Raw genomic sequence first — 19,035 nt, 5'->3', positions numbered from 1 at the left:
AGTTCTGCCTCATTTTTCAATCCGTCTTTATTCAAATCTAAAAATCTGTTTTTATCGATACTGCATGTCTGCCTTTTTTTTTCATATCACCAAATTCATCTCATTTAAGATGGTTTCAATTCTCAATAACCAGTTCCTTTTAATGCTGAATTTGTCACTTTCTAACAAGAAAGTCATTAGTTTTATAATTTAATACTTGATGAATTACAGTTTAAAACAGACGTAAAACTTCAACATTATTGACACCAGTACTGTAACACCACCCACATCTCATGCCGAGCACAAAATGGCTGACCTCATATCACTGGTAGTTAATATCTTGTAACGTACGTGACAGATGAAGCACAGTATTCTCCCTGACATGTTTATCCAAGGTATTCTCCCTTATAATTTTAAGCAATGTATTCTCCCTGACAAGTTGAGTATGGTATTCCCCCCAGATGTTTAAGTAAGGATTATCTCCCTCACAAGATTCAGCAAGGTATTCTTCTCCCTTACAATTTTAAGCAATGTATTCTCCCTGACAAGTTGAGCATGGTCTTTCCCCCAGATGTTTAAGTAAGGATTATCTCCCTCACAAGATTCAGCAAGGTATTCTCCCATAGAATTTTAAGCAATGTATTCTCCCTGACAAGTTGAGCATGGTCTTCCCCCCAGATGTTTAAGTAAGGATTATCTCCCTCACAAGATTCAGCAAGGTATTCTCCCTCTCAAGCTTACAGCTGTTCCACGATCGTGGAGTTAGATGTTTGGGAAGCCAGTTAACAAGACGATGCCGCAGACTTTTCTCCAAATCTAAACAATGTTTGCGTTCCCTGTGTAGATGGTAGAAGCAGTAACATGTAATCAACATTTTATACATTACTAGACATTGTTGTCGTAGTGTTTGTGATTTGGATATCTCGTTTGGAGGCTGTTGATTCTGGAAGTGCATGAACTTCGATGATGTAGGTGTAATGAACTTATGTCGCTAGATGTGCTCATTGAGGGTTTGAAACAAATCACTCACGTTTATACATTTTATTGGTATTTCCTTTGCTATGATTCAACTAATTAATCAGCAATCCCCCTAGTGTTGTAGTGACTGCTATGACTAGTGATGGATCAGGATATTATGAGCCATAGACATGAGGCAATGAATAAGAAAAGGGAAATAGTGACGTTGTGGTACGCTGTGTGTCTGTGTGTGTGTGCGTCTGTGTCTGTGTGTGCATGTGTGTGTGTCTGTGTCTGTGTCTGTGTCTGTGTATTTGCGAGCGCATGCACAACAATATTCCAGCTATATGACAGCTCCCTGTACATAATTGAGTCTGGACCAGACAATCATGTGATTGATATTGTGATCAATTTTCCAAGTTGTTGGGGTACAACCCTGAGTATAAATTCCCTGCAAGGTCACAATGATTCAATTTCAAACAATGTCAGGCAAAGTAAACAGATTTTCGTGAGAGGCTTTTTCATAATGGTATGAAAACAAGAGCACCCCAAACCGTCAAACTTCATATCAACTTGAATGACAAACTTTAGATACAGTAACCACAACTGGCTCCGTAATCACATTCACGTCAATGTTTTTTATGTACTTTTATCGTCTGCATCAATAATGGTAGGCAGAGGTTATTTAGAGTTGCACTAAAAATAGCAAAGCTCATGATCATCATCGGGGAACGTGGGACACATTCATGGTCAAATGTCTCGTATATCTTGGGGATTTCAAGCGAATGCGCGTTGTCTTGCTCTTTAATGTTTGAACTTTGTTTGGTACATTATGAAAGGTTTCGTGATCGTCATTGTGACAATGTCAGTAATTAACTTTGGCAAAGGAATCTTATGATGGCGCTGTGAATGAGGGAGTGTGTATGACATTGTAGATTCAAGTGACCAGGAACAAGATTGTCATAGCATTGATATACTGCTCAGCATTTTCTAAGGACCACACCATGACTAAAGATGACTATCTTGGTCCTTAACAAATAATGGCTAGTATAAAATGACAGACATGTCATGGATAGAGGAAACTTACGGCTGAGTGCGACATTGTTCTTCAAGGTTATTGTCATCCAGATTCAAGATGTAGGCAAGACGAACATCATCACCTGACTAACAAATCACCGATTGCTGTGGATCTTGAAATGCTGTTGTAGCTGGGTGTTACATCATCCCACAGATGACATCCTTACCTTGTCAGCTTGCAGACGGTGTTAATTTAACCTGTTTGGTCATGTGGACAAGGCGTCTGACCTCTGATCAGAAGGTCCATGGTTCGAATCCCATCGTGGAACTCGGAAACTTTATGGCCGCTACACTATTCACACATTGCATGTATTCCGTACACAGAGAACTACGTTTGGTGCTGTGCTACACATTATGTTGAATGTTTTGAATAACATTGCTCTTGTATATCATGATAAACACATTTCTTTCACATCAGACCCGTGAAGATTCCGGGATAGAATAGGTCTTCAGCAACCCATACTTTCCGTAAAAGGCGACTATGCTTGTCGTAAAAGGTGACTAACGGGATCGGGTGGTCAGGCTCGCTGACTTGGTTGATACGTGTCATCGATCTCAATTGCATGGATCGATGCTCATGATGTCAATCACTGGATTGTCTGGTGCAGACTCGATTATTTACAGACCGCCGTCATATAGCTGGAATATTGCTGAGTGCGGCGTTAAACAACAAAAAAAAAGAAAAAAGTTAAAGCATAATTTCTCAATAATGTTACATATATGAACTATAGTTGTGTTAGTTTTACTTTTAACCTGTGTCTTCAGCAATCGGTAAGAGGCAACTATGCTTGTTGTAAGAGGCGACTTACAGGATCCGGTGGTCAGGCTCACTGATGCATGTCATCGTGTCGGAATATGTAGATTGATGCTTATGAAGTCAATCACTGGATTGTCTGGTCCAGACTCTATTATTTACAGAACGCTTTCATAAAGCGGGAATATTGCTGAGTGTGGCATTAAACAACAAACCAACATAGCAGAACCTACTAGGGCTGGGACGAGTTCAAATTTACTACCTGTTTACTTGTACCCCAGTAATCTGACCCTGCCTGGAAGAGCACTGTAGGTCTTGAAAAAGTGGCTACAAAAATCAAATTAAGTTTTCTTGGTATTGACATGAGAGGCGGTCGGGTAGCCTAGTGGTTAAAGCGTTCACTCGTCACGCCGAAGACCCGGGTTGAAATCCCGACATGGGTACAATGTGTGAAGCCCATTTCTGGTGTCCCCTGCCGTGATATTGTGATCACCCACCTGGACACACCTGACCATATGTGGACACCTGGGCACATAGTTTAACACTGATCACCCACCTTTACCACCTGCCCACACCTGCATATACCTGGACACACCTGGGCACAAAGCTTAACACTAATCACCCACCCTTATCACCTGCCCACACCTGCATATACCTGGACACACCTGGGCACAAAGCTTAACATTAATCACCCACCCTTATCACCTGCACACGTCTGCATACACCTGGACACACCTGGGCACAAAGCTTAACACTAATCACCCACTTTACCACCTGCCCACACCTGCATACACCTGGACACACCTGGGCATATAGTTTAATACTGATCACCCACCTTTACTACCTGCATACACCTGGACACACCTGGGCATATAGTTTAACACTGATCACCCACCCACCTTTACCACCTGCCCACACCTGCATACACCTGGACATACCTGGGCAAAAAGCTTAACACTAATCACCCACCCTTATCACCTGCCCACACCTACATACACCTGGACACACCTGGGCATATAGTTTAATGCTGATCACCCCCCTTTGCTCAGATCTGCACACACCTGGACACACCTGGACATGTATGTACCTGGACATACCTATGATCATCTCGTCATGGAAGATAAACTGTGGAGCAACCTTTGTCTCACCTTGTTTATGCATTATCCATCAAATATAGCTACATTAGAAATCAAAGGTCTCTTCAGATTTAGCATTATTCCGACATCAAACGAATAGACTTAATGATCTGTGACATAAGTGAGTAATTAAGGATAACGAGGTACGAAATGGATTCTATCTATCAACCTCATTAGTTTGGCGTTGGTGTATTGTCAGAGCCCACAGCATCCAGGTACATCATATTATACCATTCCAGTTGTTAACAGCTTTAAGTAGAAAGAGAACCTTCTATTATAGTTCATGTGTATTGAAGGTAATGAGATACTGTCAGCTCTTCATTATGCCCGGTTTTACACTCTGTGAGTTCCATCCATTGTTCAAGTGAGGCATGATGCAAATCTAGTCTCTGAGGCCTTGTATTTCTATTCCCCGACCTAAAAGGGTGGGGTATATAGTTATACCAAGGAATTCTGTCCGGTCGTCCACTCATCCTTTGAGGACATTTTCTTGTGCGACCTATAACTTGAAAACTACCAAATAGATTCTTTTTAAACTTGGTTACGACTTTATATACCTATAGGAGAGGTGCAGTACAAAGTTCGATTTCAATATTTGGATTTTCTTAAAAAATAGAGCTTTTTTTTTCTTAGAATGTTTTTACTTAAATATTTGTGTGACTTATGACTTGACAACTTCTTTATGGGCTATTTTCAAGTTAAGGAAACAGTTTCTATACTAATAGAAGAGGTGCAGTGCAAAGTTAAATTTTGATATGTGTATTCTCTGAAAGAACATTTGATATTTTTCATTTTTTGAACTTTTTCTACTTCAACCGTTGAGTGACCTATTACCTAAAAATTATTTAATAGATACTTTTCCAATTAGGGCTACACTTTCAATACCAATAGGAGAGGTGCAGTGCACAGTTTGATTTCGATAAGTGGATTTTCTGAGAAAGAAATTGTTTGGTTTTTTTATGTTTTGAACTTTTTTTTACTTCAACATATGTGCAACCTATTACCTAAAAATTACTTAATGGATACTTTTCCAATTGGGGGTACAGTTTCAATACCAATAATAGGAGAGGTGCAGTGCAAAGTTTGATTTCGATAAGTGGATTTTCTGAAAAAAAAATGTTTTTTCATGTTTTGAACTTAGAAATATGTTTGAGTCATAGTCAGGAGTCATAGTCAGCCCTGCTCACTTTTTGTCTTGTTTTAGTTTGTTTAAAAAAACATTTGCCTTTAATTCATCAACGTATTACTCCTATAGTCTGCAAGTAAAAACAAAATATAATTAATTCAGGTGTGTTGTTGAACACACACAATGGTTTTTTTTATTCTCTTCATTTCTGCTTTTCTGAATACCCTATCTTTCTTTTTCTTGTCTTTTAGTTTAAAGTAATTGAATTTGTCGCTTATCTTTATCACATGCATTTATGGCAAGGTGAGCTGTATCATGCCATTTGTTGTTACTCTGAAACTGCAGCATTTGAACCAGATGAGTGAGTGAGTGAGCTGGGTTTAACGCCGCTTTCAACAGAATTCCAGTTATATCACAGCCTGTCAGCTTAATGATGGAGGAAAGCTCGAAGTGATGCAGGTCTCAGATGTTTACCACTTCGGTGAAACCCATGAGCACGGGTATAGTGCTGACAAACCTCGAAACATAATGGGGGCGAACCAGGATTCAAACCCACAATCATAGGTTTCTGGCATGCCCAAGGGATGCAACTCTGCACAGTGAATTGCGGCGCCTTAGGCCACCCGTGCCCCCTAAACCAGATAAGATAAGAACATCATGATTATTTTGGTGGCTAATGTTTTGTAGTGAAAACTGGGCACACAAATTCATAAAAATACCCCCAAAATATTTATGATCCCTATCTTCTTTTAGCAAGTATATGTGCATGGGTATTTCATAGCTGAAAGGCCATGCTGCCTATGTTATCCATTGCCTATCACCAGCATTTATCCATGACCTTCTAACATTTGTTACTTCTTCTTTGAGATTCTCTGATGGATTCAGCTGGAATTTTATGTCGATATTTGTTACTGTAAGTGGGTTCAAGTTTCTTCAAGGCATTAAAATTGAAATTTCAAAAGGCCGCCAAGTCTGTTGCCAAGTGTGGTTTCAAAACCATGATCTCAACATGATTATTACCCTTGGTTATGTTTTTGTCAGAAGGATAAATCATGAAGCTCATTGGCTGGTTTCACAAAGGTGGTTGACATTATTGACCTGCACCACTTCAGCTTTTTCCTCCCATATTAAGCTGACACATCCTGCTACTTTACTAAGCAGCTGACCGTTGAAGATATGAGTTACAATTGGTCTTGAGCTACCCATGCTTGTCTCTCCCCCCCCCCCCCCCCCCCCCTCGTGAAGATATGAGTTACAATTGGTTTTGAGCAACCCATGCTTGTCTCCCCCCATGAAGATATGAGTTACAATTGGTCTTGAGCTACCCATGCTTGTCTCCCCCATGAAGATATGAGTTACAATTTGTCTTCAGCCATCCATGCTTGTCTCTCCCCATGAAGATCCGGGTTAGAATTGGTCTGTAGCTATCCATACTTGTCGAAGGAGGTGACTAACGGGACTGGATGGTCAAGCTCACTTACTGGTCAGACTTGGTGACTTTGTTGAATGGATGTCATCGTATCCCAATTGCATAGATAGATGCTCATTATGCCAATCACTGGATTGTCTGGTCCAGACTCGATTATTTACAGACTTCTGTCATATAGCTGGAATATTCATGACTGCAGTTAAACAGCACAGCAAACAACAAACATACCAAGTGTCACTGTTGAAAAGTTCCACATGGAATGAGTTCAGTCCTGAACGACTAATGCTTTTTGCATCAGTGGAAATGTATCATGAAAAAATTTTCCTTGTAAAAACGGGGCACGGGTGGCCCAGTCGTCTAAGGCGCCGCGATTCGCTGTGCAGAGTTGCGTCCCTTTGGCACTCCAGAAATCTATGATTGTTTCGAATCCTGGTTCGCCCCGATTATGTTTCGAGGTTTGTCAGCACCATACCCGTGCTCATGGGTTTCACGGAAGTGGTAAACATCTAAAACCTGCATCACTTCAGGCTTTCCTCCCACATTAAGCTCCCATGCTGCGATATAACTGGAATACTGTTAAAAGCAGCATTAAACCCAACTCACTCACTCCTAGTAAAAACTGTTCCATGGGAATAATTTCCCAGGAAAAATGGTACAAGGGAACAGTTTCACTACAGGAACAAATACTCTTTGACAAAAGCAGCCACGATGAAACCCAACTGACTCACTCACTTAAGCCTTACACAAAACAAGACAAAAACAAGACTAAACCCAAACATGACTTTTTGGCACCAGATAATTGTTAATTTGGCATTTGGTACGAGACACGACTGCAGACAGATGGCAATGAACTTAAGCATTTTATTGATGCTAGAGGGACATTCGTATTAGATACGAGCAAGTCATTCCCAGTGTGGTGACTGGCTGTAGGTAACAATACTCATTACGGTTGTCTGGTGCGCGATATTCATCAGTCTATTGGCCAGATTAGCAGTGCCAATAGTTGTCAGAGAGGACATCTTGCTCTAGGAATACCATTCAGTGTCGAGGTCTGATATTTCAGTCTCCAAACAGTAGAGAGTTAAGAGAAGAGAGATAATTTGATGTCAGAAGGAGATGTTCAACACTAATAACTTGGGCATGAGGGTCCTGATGGGGTATACTGTATAGCGTAATTTAAAGCAACTATATCTTTCTAAGATGACTCAAAACGGTTTGGTAGTGATTAACGGAAAATGTAAAAAAAAAGGGCTTAGAGAAAATTATAACTTACTATTGATTGTAATCGAGCTAAAATCTTGTAAAAATCAATCAACAAATATCACCGTGTGAAGACTGAAGGTGAGGTGAGGTGGAATGGGGTTTAACGTCACGTCCAAGATTATTGCACTTATATAGCAACCTGCATGTACGTTCCTGTGTGTGTCTGTGTGCGTGCGTGTCTGCTTGTACTAGTCCAATATGATGCCAATTTATAGTGCTAGCCTACTGAGATAGCCTACCTAGTTAAACAGCAATACGCCACTCAGACACAGTATAGTGACTCCGAGCTGACCAGTCCTTGTTTTACCCCTTACTGTTGAGTGCCAGGCAGGGTAACAACAAGTACCATCTTTTAACGTTTTGTATAATGCGGCCAGGAATCGTACCCCGGACCTTCCAGCTCCGGTCGGATGCTCTTCCACTAGACCACAGAGGCGGTCCTGTGGATATTGAATAGTACATTTTGAATACTGCTGTAAAGTCATTTTACTCATGTGGAAGCATATAAAATGTTATGAAAAAAAAAATCTCTCATAAAAGTCTACAAAACTAGATTCAACAACACAACAAAATTGATATTTGCAAAAAACAAACTGCCTCCATGAAGAATATCAATCCCTATTTGTTTCTCACAGCCGACCAATCAGGTAATCATTTTCACTGGTCATGGTCACTTGAACTAGTATTTTATTCTGGGGTGAATCATATAAAAAAGAAAGAATATCCGAACAAAGTCAATCCAGAATTTCTTGACACTTAGGTGTTTCAATATGCCTTTCTGCGAGAAATAACTAGCCAGCATGGCTAGTGGCAATCTACCAACCACTACCCCTTTGATTATATTACTAGCCTTAAGCTAGCAGGCTAGTGGTAATTTAAACAGCTGGTTTATACAGTATATAGCTTCAGGTAATCATGACATTACTAAAATAGAAACCAGGCCGTCATTAAATAACTAGGTCAGAAAAAAGTTATTTATTGCCTTTGAGGAAAAACGTGGTTTATAAATTTGGTATGTGAGAACAAGAGAGCACGTCACTGTCCGAACATCATTGGGACTCCTTGTGGAGGCCACGTTGTCTTGATGACGTTATCGGAGGCCACGTTGTCTTGATGACGATATAGATGACATCATGGGTTTTGCCAAAGGACATTGGTCGTTCCAGGCTGTACACTTGCTTTTGTCTCTTCCTAATGAACTGGTTTAAAACAAAAGACAGTATAACCCTGTTAATGTGGACGATACTGTTTCCAGTGAAAGTATGGTGTATAACCCTGTTAATGTGGACGATACTATTTCAAGTGAAATATGGTGTATAACCCTGTTAATGTGGACGATGCTGTTTCCAGTGAAATATGGTGTATAACCCTGTTAATGTGGACGATATTGTTTGAAGTGAAATATGGTGTATAACCCTGTTAATGTGGACGATACTGTTTCCAGTGAAATATGGTGTATAACCCTGTTAATGTGGATGGAATGACCCTGTTAATGTGGACGGTACTGTTTCTAGTGAAAGTACAGGCTATAACCCTGTTAATGTGGACGGTACTGTTTCAAGTGAAAGTACAGTGTATAACCCTGATAATGTGGACAGTACTGTTTATGTGGATGATACTGTTTCCAGTGAAGGTTACAAGGATGAATTAACATGTTAATGTGGACGGTACTGATTCCAGGGGAGGTTACTATGGTGAATAACCCTGTTAATGTGGATGGTACTGTTAATGTGGACGGTACTGTTTCCAGGGGAGGTTACTAGGGTGAATAACCCTGTTAATGTGGACGGTACTGTTTCCAGGGGAGGTTACTAGGGTGAATAACCCTGTTAATGTGGATGGTACTGTTAATGTGGACGGTACTGTTAATGTGGATGGTACTGTTAATGTGGACGGTACTGTTAATGTGGACGGTACTGTTTCCAGGGGAGGTTACTAGGGTGAATAACCCTGTTAATGTGGACGGTACTGTTAATGTGGACGGTACTGTTTCCAGGGGAGGTTACTAGGGTGAATAACCCTGTTAATGTGGACGGTACTGTTAATGTGGACGGTACTGTTTCCAGTGAAAGAAGGCCATAGGGTGAAGAATGAGCACACAACTTTATAAAATATTCATGATCCCTAAGTTTTTGGTTCCGTATACGATGGATCAGATAAGAATCCTTTAACCTTTTCACTGTGTTTTTTGTGTTAATGATCAGCTTGAAGATGCTTGGAAGACTTGTGTACAGAGCCAGCCCATGCTTCTCAATAGAGCTGTATGTTTGTTCAACATTTTTTATTTGCATGATTATGGCTCAGGTGAACTGCAGAGCTCCCGACGACTGGAATGAAAGGGTAAAAAGTGCAAATGTTTAAGTTTGAGATGTAAACAGTACCTTCATTTACTGTTTGGCAAACAATAGACCTGGCGGAAATGGATCGGCTAAGTTACACGACTTCAGAGGTTATTTTGTCATCACTCAGTGTTCGAGTTCACCATCTTTGGAATGAAACTGAATGTTAAATCCAAGCTGATTACAGCGTAATCACGAGGTTTGGGTTACATTCTGAAATCTGAATTACTTGTTGAGCTTTCTGTTTTTATATTGTTATGTCCAACATTTGGTTTCTCCAGTGTCCTTAAAACGTACTTGAGGCCAGTTAGGTTTGCTCCATGACAGGCGATTATGCGAATGAATATGATATGCAAGGTTGTACTGCCATGTGCTTTTGTGATACATGTATTTATTTAGGGCTGGTGGGGTAGCCTTGTTGTTAAAGTGTTTGCTCATCTCACCATTGGGCCTGAGTTTGGTTTACCACATGGGTACAAGGTATGAAGTCCATTTCTGGAGTTCCCAACTGTGATACTGCTACAAACAGCGTAGAGCATCCTCATTCACTCACATCCACACTTCTGTTAAAGTCTGCAGCTTTTGGAAGTTATTTGGCAAAGGAATTTTATTTTGTTCACAATTTATTGTGCACTGCCTTTTCATTTTTGAGTTCACAAATTCAAGCATGAAAACATTCCTGAGTAAAGAAATTCATGTTGTCTATTCAGAAAATGACAGGGTAGATGAAAAACATCATCTTGCCAAGGAATAACCAGTCCTGCTTATCCGCCGAATCAGATTCCACAAGGCGTTAAAGGCAAAATAGCGGTGAAAATTATATGAATGGAAGCACACAGTTTCTGTGTCACCCAAGCAGCCGAGACAATTCATGACACCACCCTGGAATGAAATTGGTGTCGGAGAAAATGGATGGCATCATAAGCTGCCATGACAACAGAACTGCCTGGTTGGCAGAAGGCTGAAAAACATTGGAATGTTGTGCGAATGAATACCATGACAGTTAACTTTCTCATTATCTTTGAGTGTCATTTAGAGGTTGGCTGATGACAATTTAGTATGTATCATTATCCCCTCTAGCACACCGTGGGGATTCGGGGGGTTAGAGTAGGTCCCCTGCATTCTATGCTGGTCGTTAGCGGCGACGGAATGGATCAGATTGGACTCGGTGACTTGGTTTATCACGTGTCATCATACCCGGACGTCATTGATTGATGCTCATTATGTCAATAACTGGATTGTCTGGTCATGAATCGATTGGTTACAGGTCATCGTCATATCGCTGAAATAGGTGGAGTTGGCCGGCACTGAGCAACAAATGAACAACTTCCTTGTTAGAATTGTTCGATTTGGGTGTGCATTCCAACTTGTAGTGGGACGATACACTGATGCATCGGTGGATCGCAAATTTTTGCTTCTTGATACAAGTATTGATCACAATCACACAATAAGTAAAAAGTTTGTTTGTTGTTGAACGGCGCACTCAGCAATATTTCAGCTATATGTAAATAATCTAGTCTTGACCCCACAATTGGGATATGATGACCTGAGAATAAAAAGTATCGATTCTTACCTTAAATGTATTCTTCAGTAAACGTTACACCAAACACTAATTACTAGTCAAAATGAGTAGTAAATAAAGTAATATTTTCATCCGACACTGCCAACTGTACATCGTTAGTGTGCCAGGTTTTTGGCCATCCCGTCTATGAAAAAAGAGCACATGCAAGAATTGTGATACGTATCGTATTGTGAGCAAGGTATCGTGATACGTATCGGGTCGCACAGTTGGTGTATCATCCCAGCCCTAGTTCCAACACCGTTATAAAGCAAATACCGTAATATACACGTATACAAGAAAGTACTGGTGGCATTAACACTGATGACAATAACAAAGACACAGTTTAACTGGAGTAGTATACACACATAGTAAACTTGAAGGGAGGAAGCTGATTGATGAGTGAAGCAGGGACTGAAACGGGGACTGAGTGGTTGGTCGGCTACACGGATTGTGGTTATGAACATGATCCTGATCCTTGGTTTGTCAGCAGCATGCGTGTGTGTGTGCGTGTGTGTGTGCGTCTGTGCGTCTGTGCGTGTTTGTTGTTTAAAGCTGCACTCCGCAATATTCCAGCTACCTGACGGTGACTTGTAAATACAGTAAACTACAGTTATAATGAACTAAAAGGAACCACTAATTTTAGTTCGTTGTAACCGTAGTTCGTAATCAGCATATATACAGCAAATGGTCAGGACAATAAACAGTTCGTTATATCCGTCAGTTTGTTATAAGCATGTTCATTATGAACGTAGTTTACTGTAATCAAGTCTGGACCAGACAATCCAGTGATTGGTATTGTGAACAACGATCCACGCCATCAGGGTACGATGACATCCAATCATCCAATCACAGAGTCGGACCACCCGATCCATTAAGTAGCCTCTTATGACCAGCATAGTTCTATTACCCAGAATCCCAAGGAACACACCTGTGTATGGGATTCACGAAGTGTTAGAAGTCCATGGCCTTCCTCCCACTTCAATTAAGCTGACACACCTAGATATAACACTGAAATAGTGTTCAGAGCTACGTGAAACACAGAATATCTATTCACAAGATTGCACCATTCAGCAGTCTCCACATTGCGTTGTATTAAAGCCAGTATCAGGTGGTGGCTTTAGCTTGTGTTATATGTGTAACATACCACCAAGAGCACATATTACTTATGGTCTTTGACCTCCTAGTAAAACATCCTATTTCTGTACCCAAGCAAACAAATGGTTGAAAAAAATGTTCTTACATTTTTTTCTTAAGCTGTAGCCCTGACTGAGGACAAACAAACAAAAGTATTATTCATGTTCAGGGCCAAGTTCACGTTACTTAGTTCAAGTGGATTAAAAGACACATTGCAGTCGAACAGTTTTGATTATATCTGGTCTTCTGTTTTACTTAACCCTTCCTGCTTGAGCCGCCAGAATCTTGAGTTACCTACCCTTACAAAAAAAAAAGGCCTGAAAAGATGCATCCGAGACCGCCTTAATCATTCCCCGCAAAGCACATTTTTACCTTCTCCGCAGGGTCTTAAGGAAGTCTCTAAATATTCCCAGCAAATGTCTCCACACCATCTCGGCAAACCACTCCCAACTTGCAGCTTGCCAAGAAGTATCCGAGACTTCCTTACAGTTCCTACTGAAGTAGTCTCCGATACCGCCTCAGAACTAACCTTTTATGGCTAATTAAATATACTTAGAAGCATCCCGGCAAAACTACTAAGGAGGTCCCCGGTTATTCTTCACAAACTTGTGTTACATAATCAAAGATGTCTTTGAAGCACCCCTGCAACACTTGCAAGGAGGTCTCCGAAGCGTCTTCACAAATCTATCAGGGGTAATTAAATATGCTTTGAACCATCCCGGCAAACCTTCTTAGAAAGTCCCTGAATAGTCTTCACAAACTATTATTAGGTAATCAAAGATGTTTCTGAAGCATCCCTGCAACACTTGCAAGGAGGTCTCCGAAGCGTCTTCACAAATCTATCAGGGGTAATTAAATATGCTTTGAACAATCCCGGCAAAGCTTCTTAGGAAGTCCCCGAATAGTCCCCACAAACTATTATTAGGCAATTAAAGATGTTTCTGAAGCATCCCCGCAACACTTTCAAGGAGGTCTCCGAAGCGTCTTCACTAACCTATCGAGTAATTAAATATGCTTTGAACAATCCCGGCAAACTTCTTAGGAAGTCCCCGAATAGTCCCCACAAACTATTATTAGGTAATTAAAGATGTTTCTGAAGCATCCCCGCAACACTTGCAAGGAGGTCTCCGAAGCGTCTTCACTAACCTATCATGAGTAATTAAATATGCTTTGAACAATCCCGGCAAACTTCTTAGGAAGTCCCCGAATGGTCCCCACAAACTATTATTAGGCAATTAAAGATGTTTCTGAAGCATCCCCGCAACACTTGCAAGGAGGTCTCCGAAGCGTCTTCACTAACCTATCGAGTAATTAAATATGCTTTGAACAATCCCGGCAAACCTTCTTAGGAAGTCCCCGAATAGTCCCCGCAAACTATTATTAGGTAATTAAAGATGTTTCTGAAGCATCCCTGCAACACTTGCAAGGAGGTCTCCGAAGCGTCTTCACTAACCTATCATGAGTAATTAAATATGCTTTGAACAATCCCGGCAAACTTCTTAGGAAGTCCCCGAATAGTCCCCACAAACTATTATTAGGTAATTAAAGATGTTTCTGAAGCATCCCCGCAACACTTGCAAGGAAGTCTCTGAAGCGTCTTCACTAACCTATCGAGTAATTAATTGCTTTGAACAATCCCGGCAAACCTTCTTAGGAAGTCCCCATTACAAAGGTGTTTCATCATTTTCAGTAATACTAGATCATTATCTAGTCTCTGAAACATCCTTGCGAAACATGTACAGTCAAAAATGAGATAACAAAGATGCATGGTGTTCTCTTTATTTGAAGTTCGCAGAATGTTCTCACTTTGTGTGATGAAAGTGTTTTTCTTTCAGCAAATAGATTTTAGACTGACATTTGTAACTTTCACAGTGTTCATTTCATAAGCAGCAGCTTCGCCAACGTTGGCGAGGTGTTTAGCTGGGTGATCCTGTTTCCTGCTTTCCAAGTGATGAGCTGGTCAGCATGGAATGATGTTGCCCTCCAGACAGTTTCGGTGGAGGAAGTACCACCGCATTAGTACCACCAACAGTACGGTACGAGCCACGTGCCACCATTTACGGCAAGCATGGGTTTCTGAAGACTACCCCGGATCTTCACAACAAGCAGACACTTCAAGGGGCTGAAATGGGATAAAATATTACTATTAATCTGTGGCAATTATTATAAAAATTATAGGATGTCGTGAGTGAGTATGGTTTTACGACGCTGTTAGCAATATTCCAGCAATATAACGGCAGAAATGGGCTTCACACATTGTACCCACGTCAGGAATCGAACCCAGGTCTTAGGATGTCAAGAAGATGCATTAAAAAATATTTTTGCTACCAGATTACTGATGTAACAAATGAAACACAATATAAACTTACCCTGGCTCATTCGCCTGAAAGCATTTCTCAAGGTACAAATCTTCTTGCTAAGTGCATCAGAAAACTGATTTGGAAGCAACTTGAGCCTCTCAGTGGCAAAAACTGCAAAATAACAAGTCATTTGATAAAATAAAACAATATAAAATGACATTGTTGTATTTAATATTTATAGTATATATCCATTATCAGTGTATTTGAAATTCTTTAATACCGATTTCTGGGGGTATTTATTAATTTCCTCATGAAACTTGAGAATTTGAGCTGTTTAGATAATACTTACTCTCTAGAGCCTGCAATACAAGGGCATGTTTTCTTTTAAACATTGCGGCAGTGCCTTGTCCAACGTCAGAGGGTTCAAAGAATCCATCCATGAAGCGCTTTAGTTTCCCACTATCCCCAACATTGCAAGACTTTGACATCACATGGGCATACCATGTGATGGGAACAGCCAGGCTGGCCCCTTGAGTCAGTAGTTGATAACCTGATGGCAGCTTGTCATCTCCCCTGAGCTGTACCTGTTAACCCAAAAATTATGAGCAATTCAAATGACATGCAGTAGTGAAGTAAAAAACAACTGTATGCAAATTAAATTCAATTTCGGAAGTGTTGTCTTTAAACAGCATATTCATTTACTTACATAATGGCATCTTGGCACTTGTACGCCTCGGAGGGGCTTGTACGTTGGCGGCTTGGTTGTGGTGTCTGCAAAATATTAAACAACAAAAAATTATTCTATGGGGTAGTGTTGTGATGTGAACAACTAGGATAACAAGCTGAAGATTTCTTTTTTGGTGTTATTTATATATTTTATGTATGTATGGTTTTTTTATTTTAACATTTCCATTTATTATACTGGTATTGCATATAATAAGAATAGCAACTGATTTTTTTTTAAAGATGATTTTCAAGCATCTTTGTTTCAACATACCTGGCACATTCGTCTGAAGTTCACGAACTTCTTCTTCGGCCTTCAGGGCTCGGTCCCTCCAAAGGTTTAGCTCGGTTTGTAGCGTTTGTATCAGCACTTCTTTCAAAGGGCAATCTTCACAGCTTCTTAGCAGAGCCGTAAATGCGCCAGGTTCTTGGGCAGTTAGTTGAGGGGTGGGGGACTGTTGCCATACATGGTGATAAGGGTTGCGGGTTGTGATAGGCCATTGTTGTGCGCTGGGGTGTTGGGTCAGCAAGGCTGGGGAAGACTGGGGTAGGTAAGGCTGGTTAGGAAATGCAAGGGGGGGTTGTAAAGGCTGGGGAGAACTGTGGTAGTGGTTTGAAGGCTGAGGAGAGTGCAGTGACTGGGAAGGCTGGGAAGGTTGATGTGAGCGAGAAGGCAGAGATGAGTGAAGCAACTGGGAAGGCCAGATGGAGTTACTTGATGGGGAAGGTTGATGCGAGTTAGTGGACGGGGAAGGTTGATGCGAGTTAGTGGACGGGGAAGGATGATGCGAGTTAGTGGACGGGGAAGGTTGATGCGAGTTAGTGGACGGGGAAGGAGTCTGATGCGAGTTAGTGGACGGGGAAGGAGTCTGATGCGAGTTATTGGATGGGGAAGGAGGCTGATGCGAGTTAGTGGATGGGGAAGGAGGCTGATGCGAGTTAGTGGATGGGGAAGGAGGCTGATGCGAGTTACTGGATGGGGAAGGCTGGAGTGCTCTGCTAGTGAACAAAGATTTTGCCCTCTGGTTAGCAAGTCTGGAGCGAAGTTCCTGCTGATTTTTCTTTGCCGCCTTCAGAACTGTTGAAAAAAGAATACATGTTACACAGGATGACAAAATCAATGCTTCATAATTCATGATACAGTAAAATAAATTGCAAACAAGAGCATTAAAGGAGGTGAAATGGTTCCAGTCCAAAGGTATAATGTTTTAATAGCTAAAGAACATACCACTAGTCTGTGACTTGGCTGATGCTAGCCTGGTCTTCTTGGTCCTCTTGGATGGAGATTCTGAAAAAAATAAAATAAAATAAAGCAGGTACCAAACTAGATTTTAAATGTTATCAATTAGTTGAGATCTTGTGATTAGACAGTCAGTTAATAGTGATGTCCAAAATCATTACACACTCAAATCTAAATGTGTGTAGAATATAGTAGGAAATGGTCATGCAATCTACAAGTACTCAGTGCTCAAACACTCAAGTTTGAATTATTCCATAATGCAGAGGTTGTAGACTACCTAACACAGGAAAGATTATGTATTTTGTATGAACTCTTTACCTATGCTTGCACTTTGTAGGTCATCTAGTTAGTTTCATAACTTATTTAGTAACAGTAACCTAAAATTAAATATACCCCCTGACACTTTTAAAAACAACTGACCTTGGAGTACCACACTGGTGATGGTGGCATCATAAAAACAACCGGTATCTGGCCACAAGGCAGCAACTGGCATCTTCTCCTTAACCCCCTCCCACGTAACCGGCTCATCTTCAGGTGTTGTAACTTCTCCCAAGTCTGTTATATATCTTTCCTTTTTATCCTCAAACTGCACCACTAGGAAGGGGGCTGAAAAGTCAAGTTGCATTCATTAATAACATAAAACTAAACTGTCAGGCAAAGTTGACAAAAACTTTACTACAAATATTATTACAACCTGGTGCCAGCCCAAATCATAATTCTAGATCTCTGCCGTAATAGCCATGGTGCATGTCGACGGGAAATCGGCATAAAGCAACGTAATTTTCATGACACACAACATTTACAGGAACGATGGCTATATTTTCATTTCCAACATATACATTACTGTAAAAGAATTGCCCTTACTTGAGAGTTCTTTAAAAAAATATCTACCAACCTCCTCGTGAAAACAACTGGTTCCAAAATGGCGGCGATACGGTACCATACAACTATTGACATTTGTGTGTAAATAAGCAAACTATGTTTCATTTTATAAAAAAAAAAATTTAAAACAAAGTTTAAAATAAAACAAATATATATTGTTATCTAATAATTTAATAATTTCATAAACACAGACTACAGTATGAGATCATATTTCACATTTCAGTGCCCAGATACCTAATTTGTTTTGGGAAAATACTATATATCCCAATCCACCCTTCGACGCTCTCCGTAAATCTTACGGAGATGCACGATGTGATCGAAACGTGAAATCTGGAAGTCCGGCACAATTTTACAAGCAATTACATCTACGCCTATTATTTTTTTTTGTGAATAGTCAGGGGCAGTCGGAGAGTTATATGAATAAAAGGTCCACCATTTAAACAAGTTATGATTTAAACTTAGCCATATTTATTACATAGAAAAACGTTTTTCCATTTCAGTTTTGAGGTTCCCAAATTAAGAACATAAATATACGAATCATGAATGGACATTGAAGAGGATTTCTTTTTCAGGTCACGCTAAAATTTAGTTCAATATCTAATTGAGAATTGGTTTGGATGGGGGTCGTTTCGGTGGTAATTGGTATGTAGACAATGTAGGGGGCAATAATTTATAAAATATATTTACGTTAACCAAATCTAATATATCTAGATCTTATATAAATCTAAAATGTACCTACCGTTTGTTCGGGAACATACGTTGTCTTCCTTGCTGAACTCGGAGTCAGCGTACCTCGACGAAGGTTTGGTGACTCTCTTATCATGCTTATTGCCACGGATTTCAGACATCTTAGAGGGTGACGTGCGTTTGTGGCAAAAGTGTTCTCTTCAACTCAAAAGCGGACAGATCTCTCAAATTTGATGAAAGCGATAAATTGGACAATATACTGACGGAAGCGGACAAACTGCTTACGTTTGTGGCAAAATTCTTTTTAGCGTAAAAGCGGACAGATCTCACAAATTGATGAAACCGATAGATTGGGCAGTACTGACGAATGCGTACAGACTGATAACATTTCACAGAAAAAGCCAAACTATTTATATGCAAGTGCTTGTGAAAGGCAAATCTATTAGGT

At 40.4% G+C, this 19,035-nt stretch overlaps 2 protein-coding genes across 7 annotated transcripts in view; one reads left to right on the top strand and one right to left on the bottom strand.

The window, feature by feature from the left end:
- Positions 1 to 19,035, top strand: part of LOC124130999 (potassium voltage-gated channel subfamily H member 6-like) — a 252,621-nt gene that overhangs the window by 119,499 nt on the left and 114,087 nt on the right. The window lies entirely within an intron of this gene.
- Positions 14,521 to 17,976, bottom strand: LOC124116018 (MAGE-like protein 2). Of its 2 annotated transcripts, none has more exons than XM_048389715.1 (8): positions 17,883 to 17,976; positions 17,439 to 17,624; positions 17,007 to 17,066; positions 16,053 to 16,856; positions 15,762 to 15,826; positions 15,405 to 15,639; positions 15,125 to 15,226; positions 14,521 to 14,877 (listed from the first exon to the last, which is right to left on the bottom strand). In XM_048389715.1, the coding sequence occupies exons 1-8, from the start codon at positions 17,959 to 17,961 to the stop codon at positions 14,870 to 14,872; spliced, it is 1,539 nt and encodes a 512-aa protein (XP_048245672.1). In that variant the 5' UTR covers positions 17,962 to 17,976; the 3' UTR covers positions 14,521 to 14,869. The 2 variants fall into 2 exon arrangements, with proteins under 2 accessions (XP_048245672.1, XP_046333175.2); XM_046477219.2 differs by having other exon boundaries at positions 17,914 to 17,973.

Source organism: Haliotis rufescens, unplaced genomic scaffold (genome assembly GCF_023055435.1).
Source record: "Haliotis rufescens isolate VD_foot unplaced genomic scaffold, xgHalRufe1.0.p SCAF_10, whole genome shotgun sequence".
In the NCBI taxonomy this organism is placed as follows: Eukaryota; Metazoa; Mollusca; class Gastropoda; order Lepetellida; family Haliotidae; genus Haliotis; species Haliotis rufescens.
Note: the sequence above shows the minus strand (reverse complement) of the source record. Positions and strands in the feature narration are given on the sequence as shown.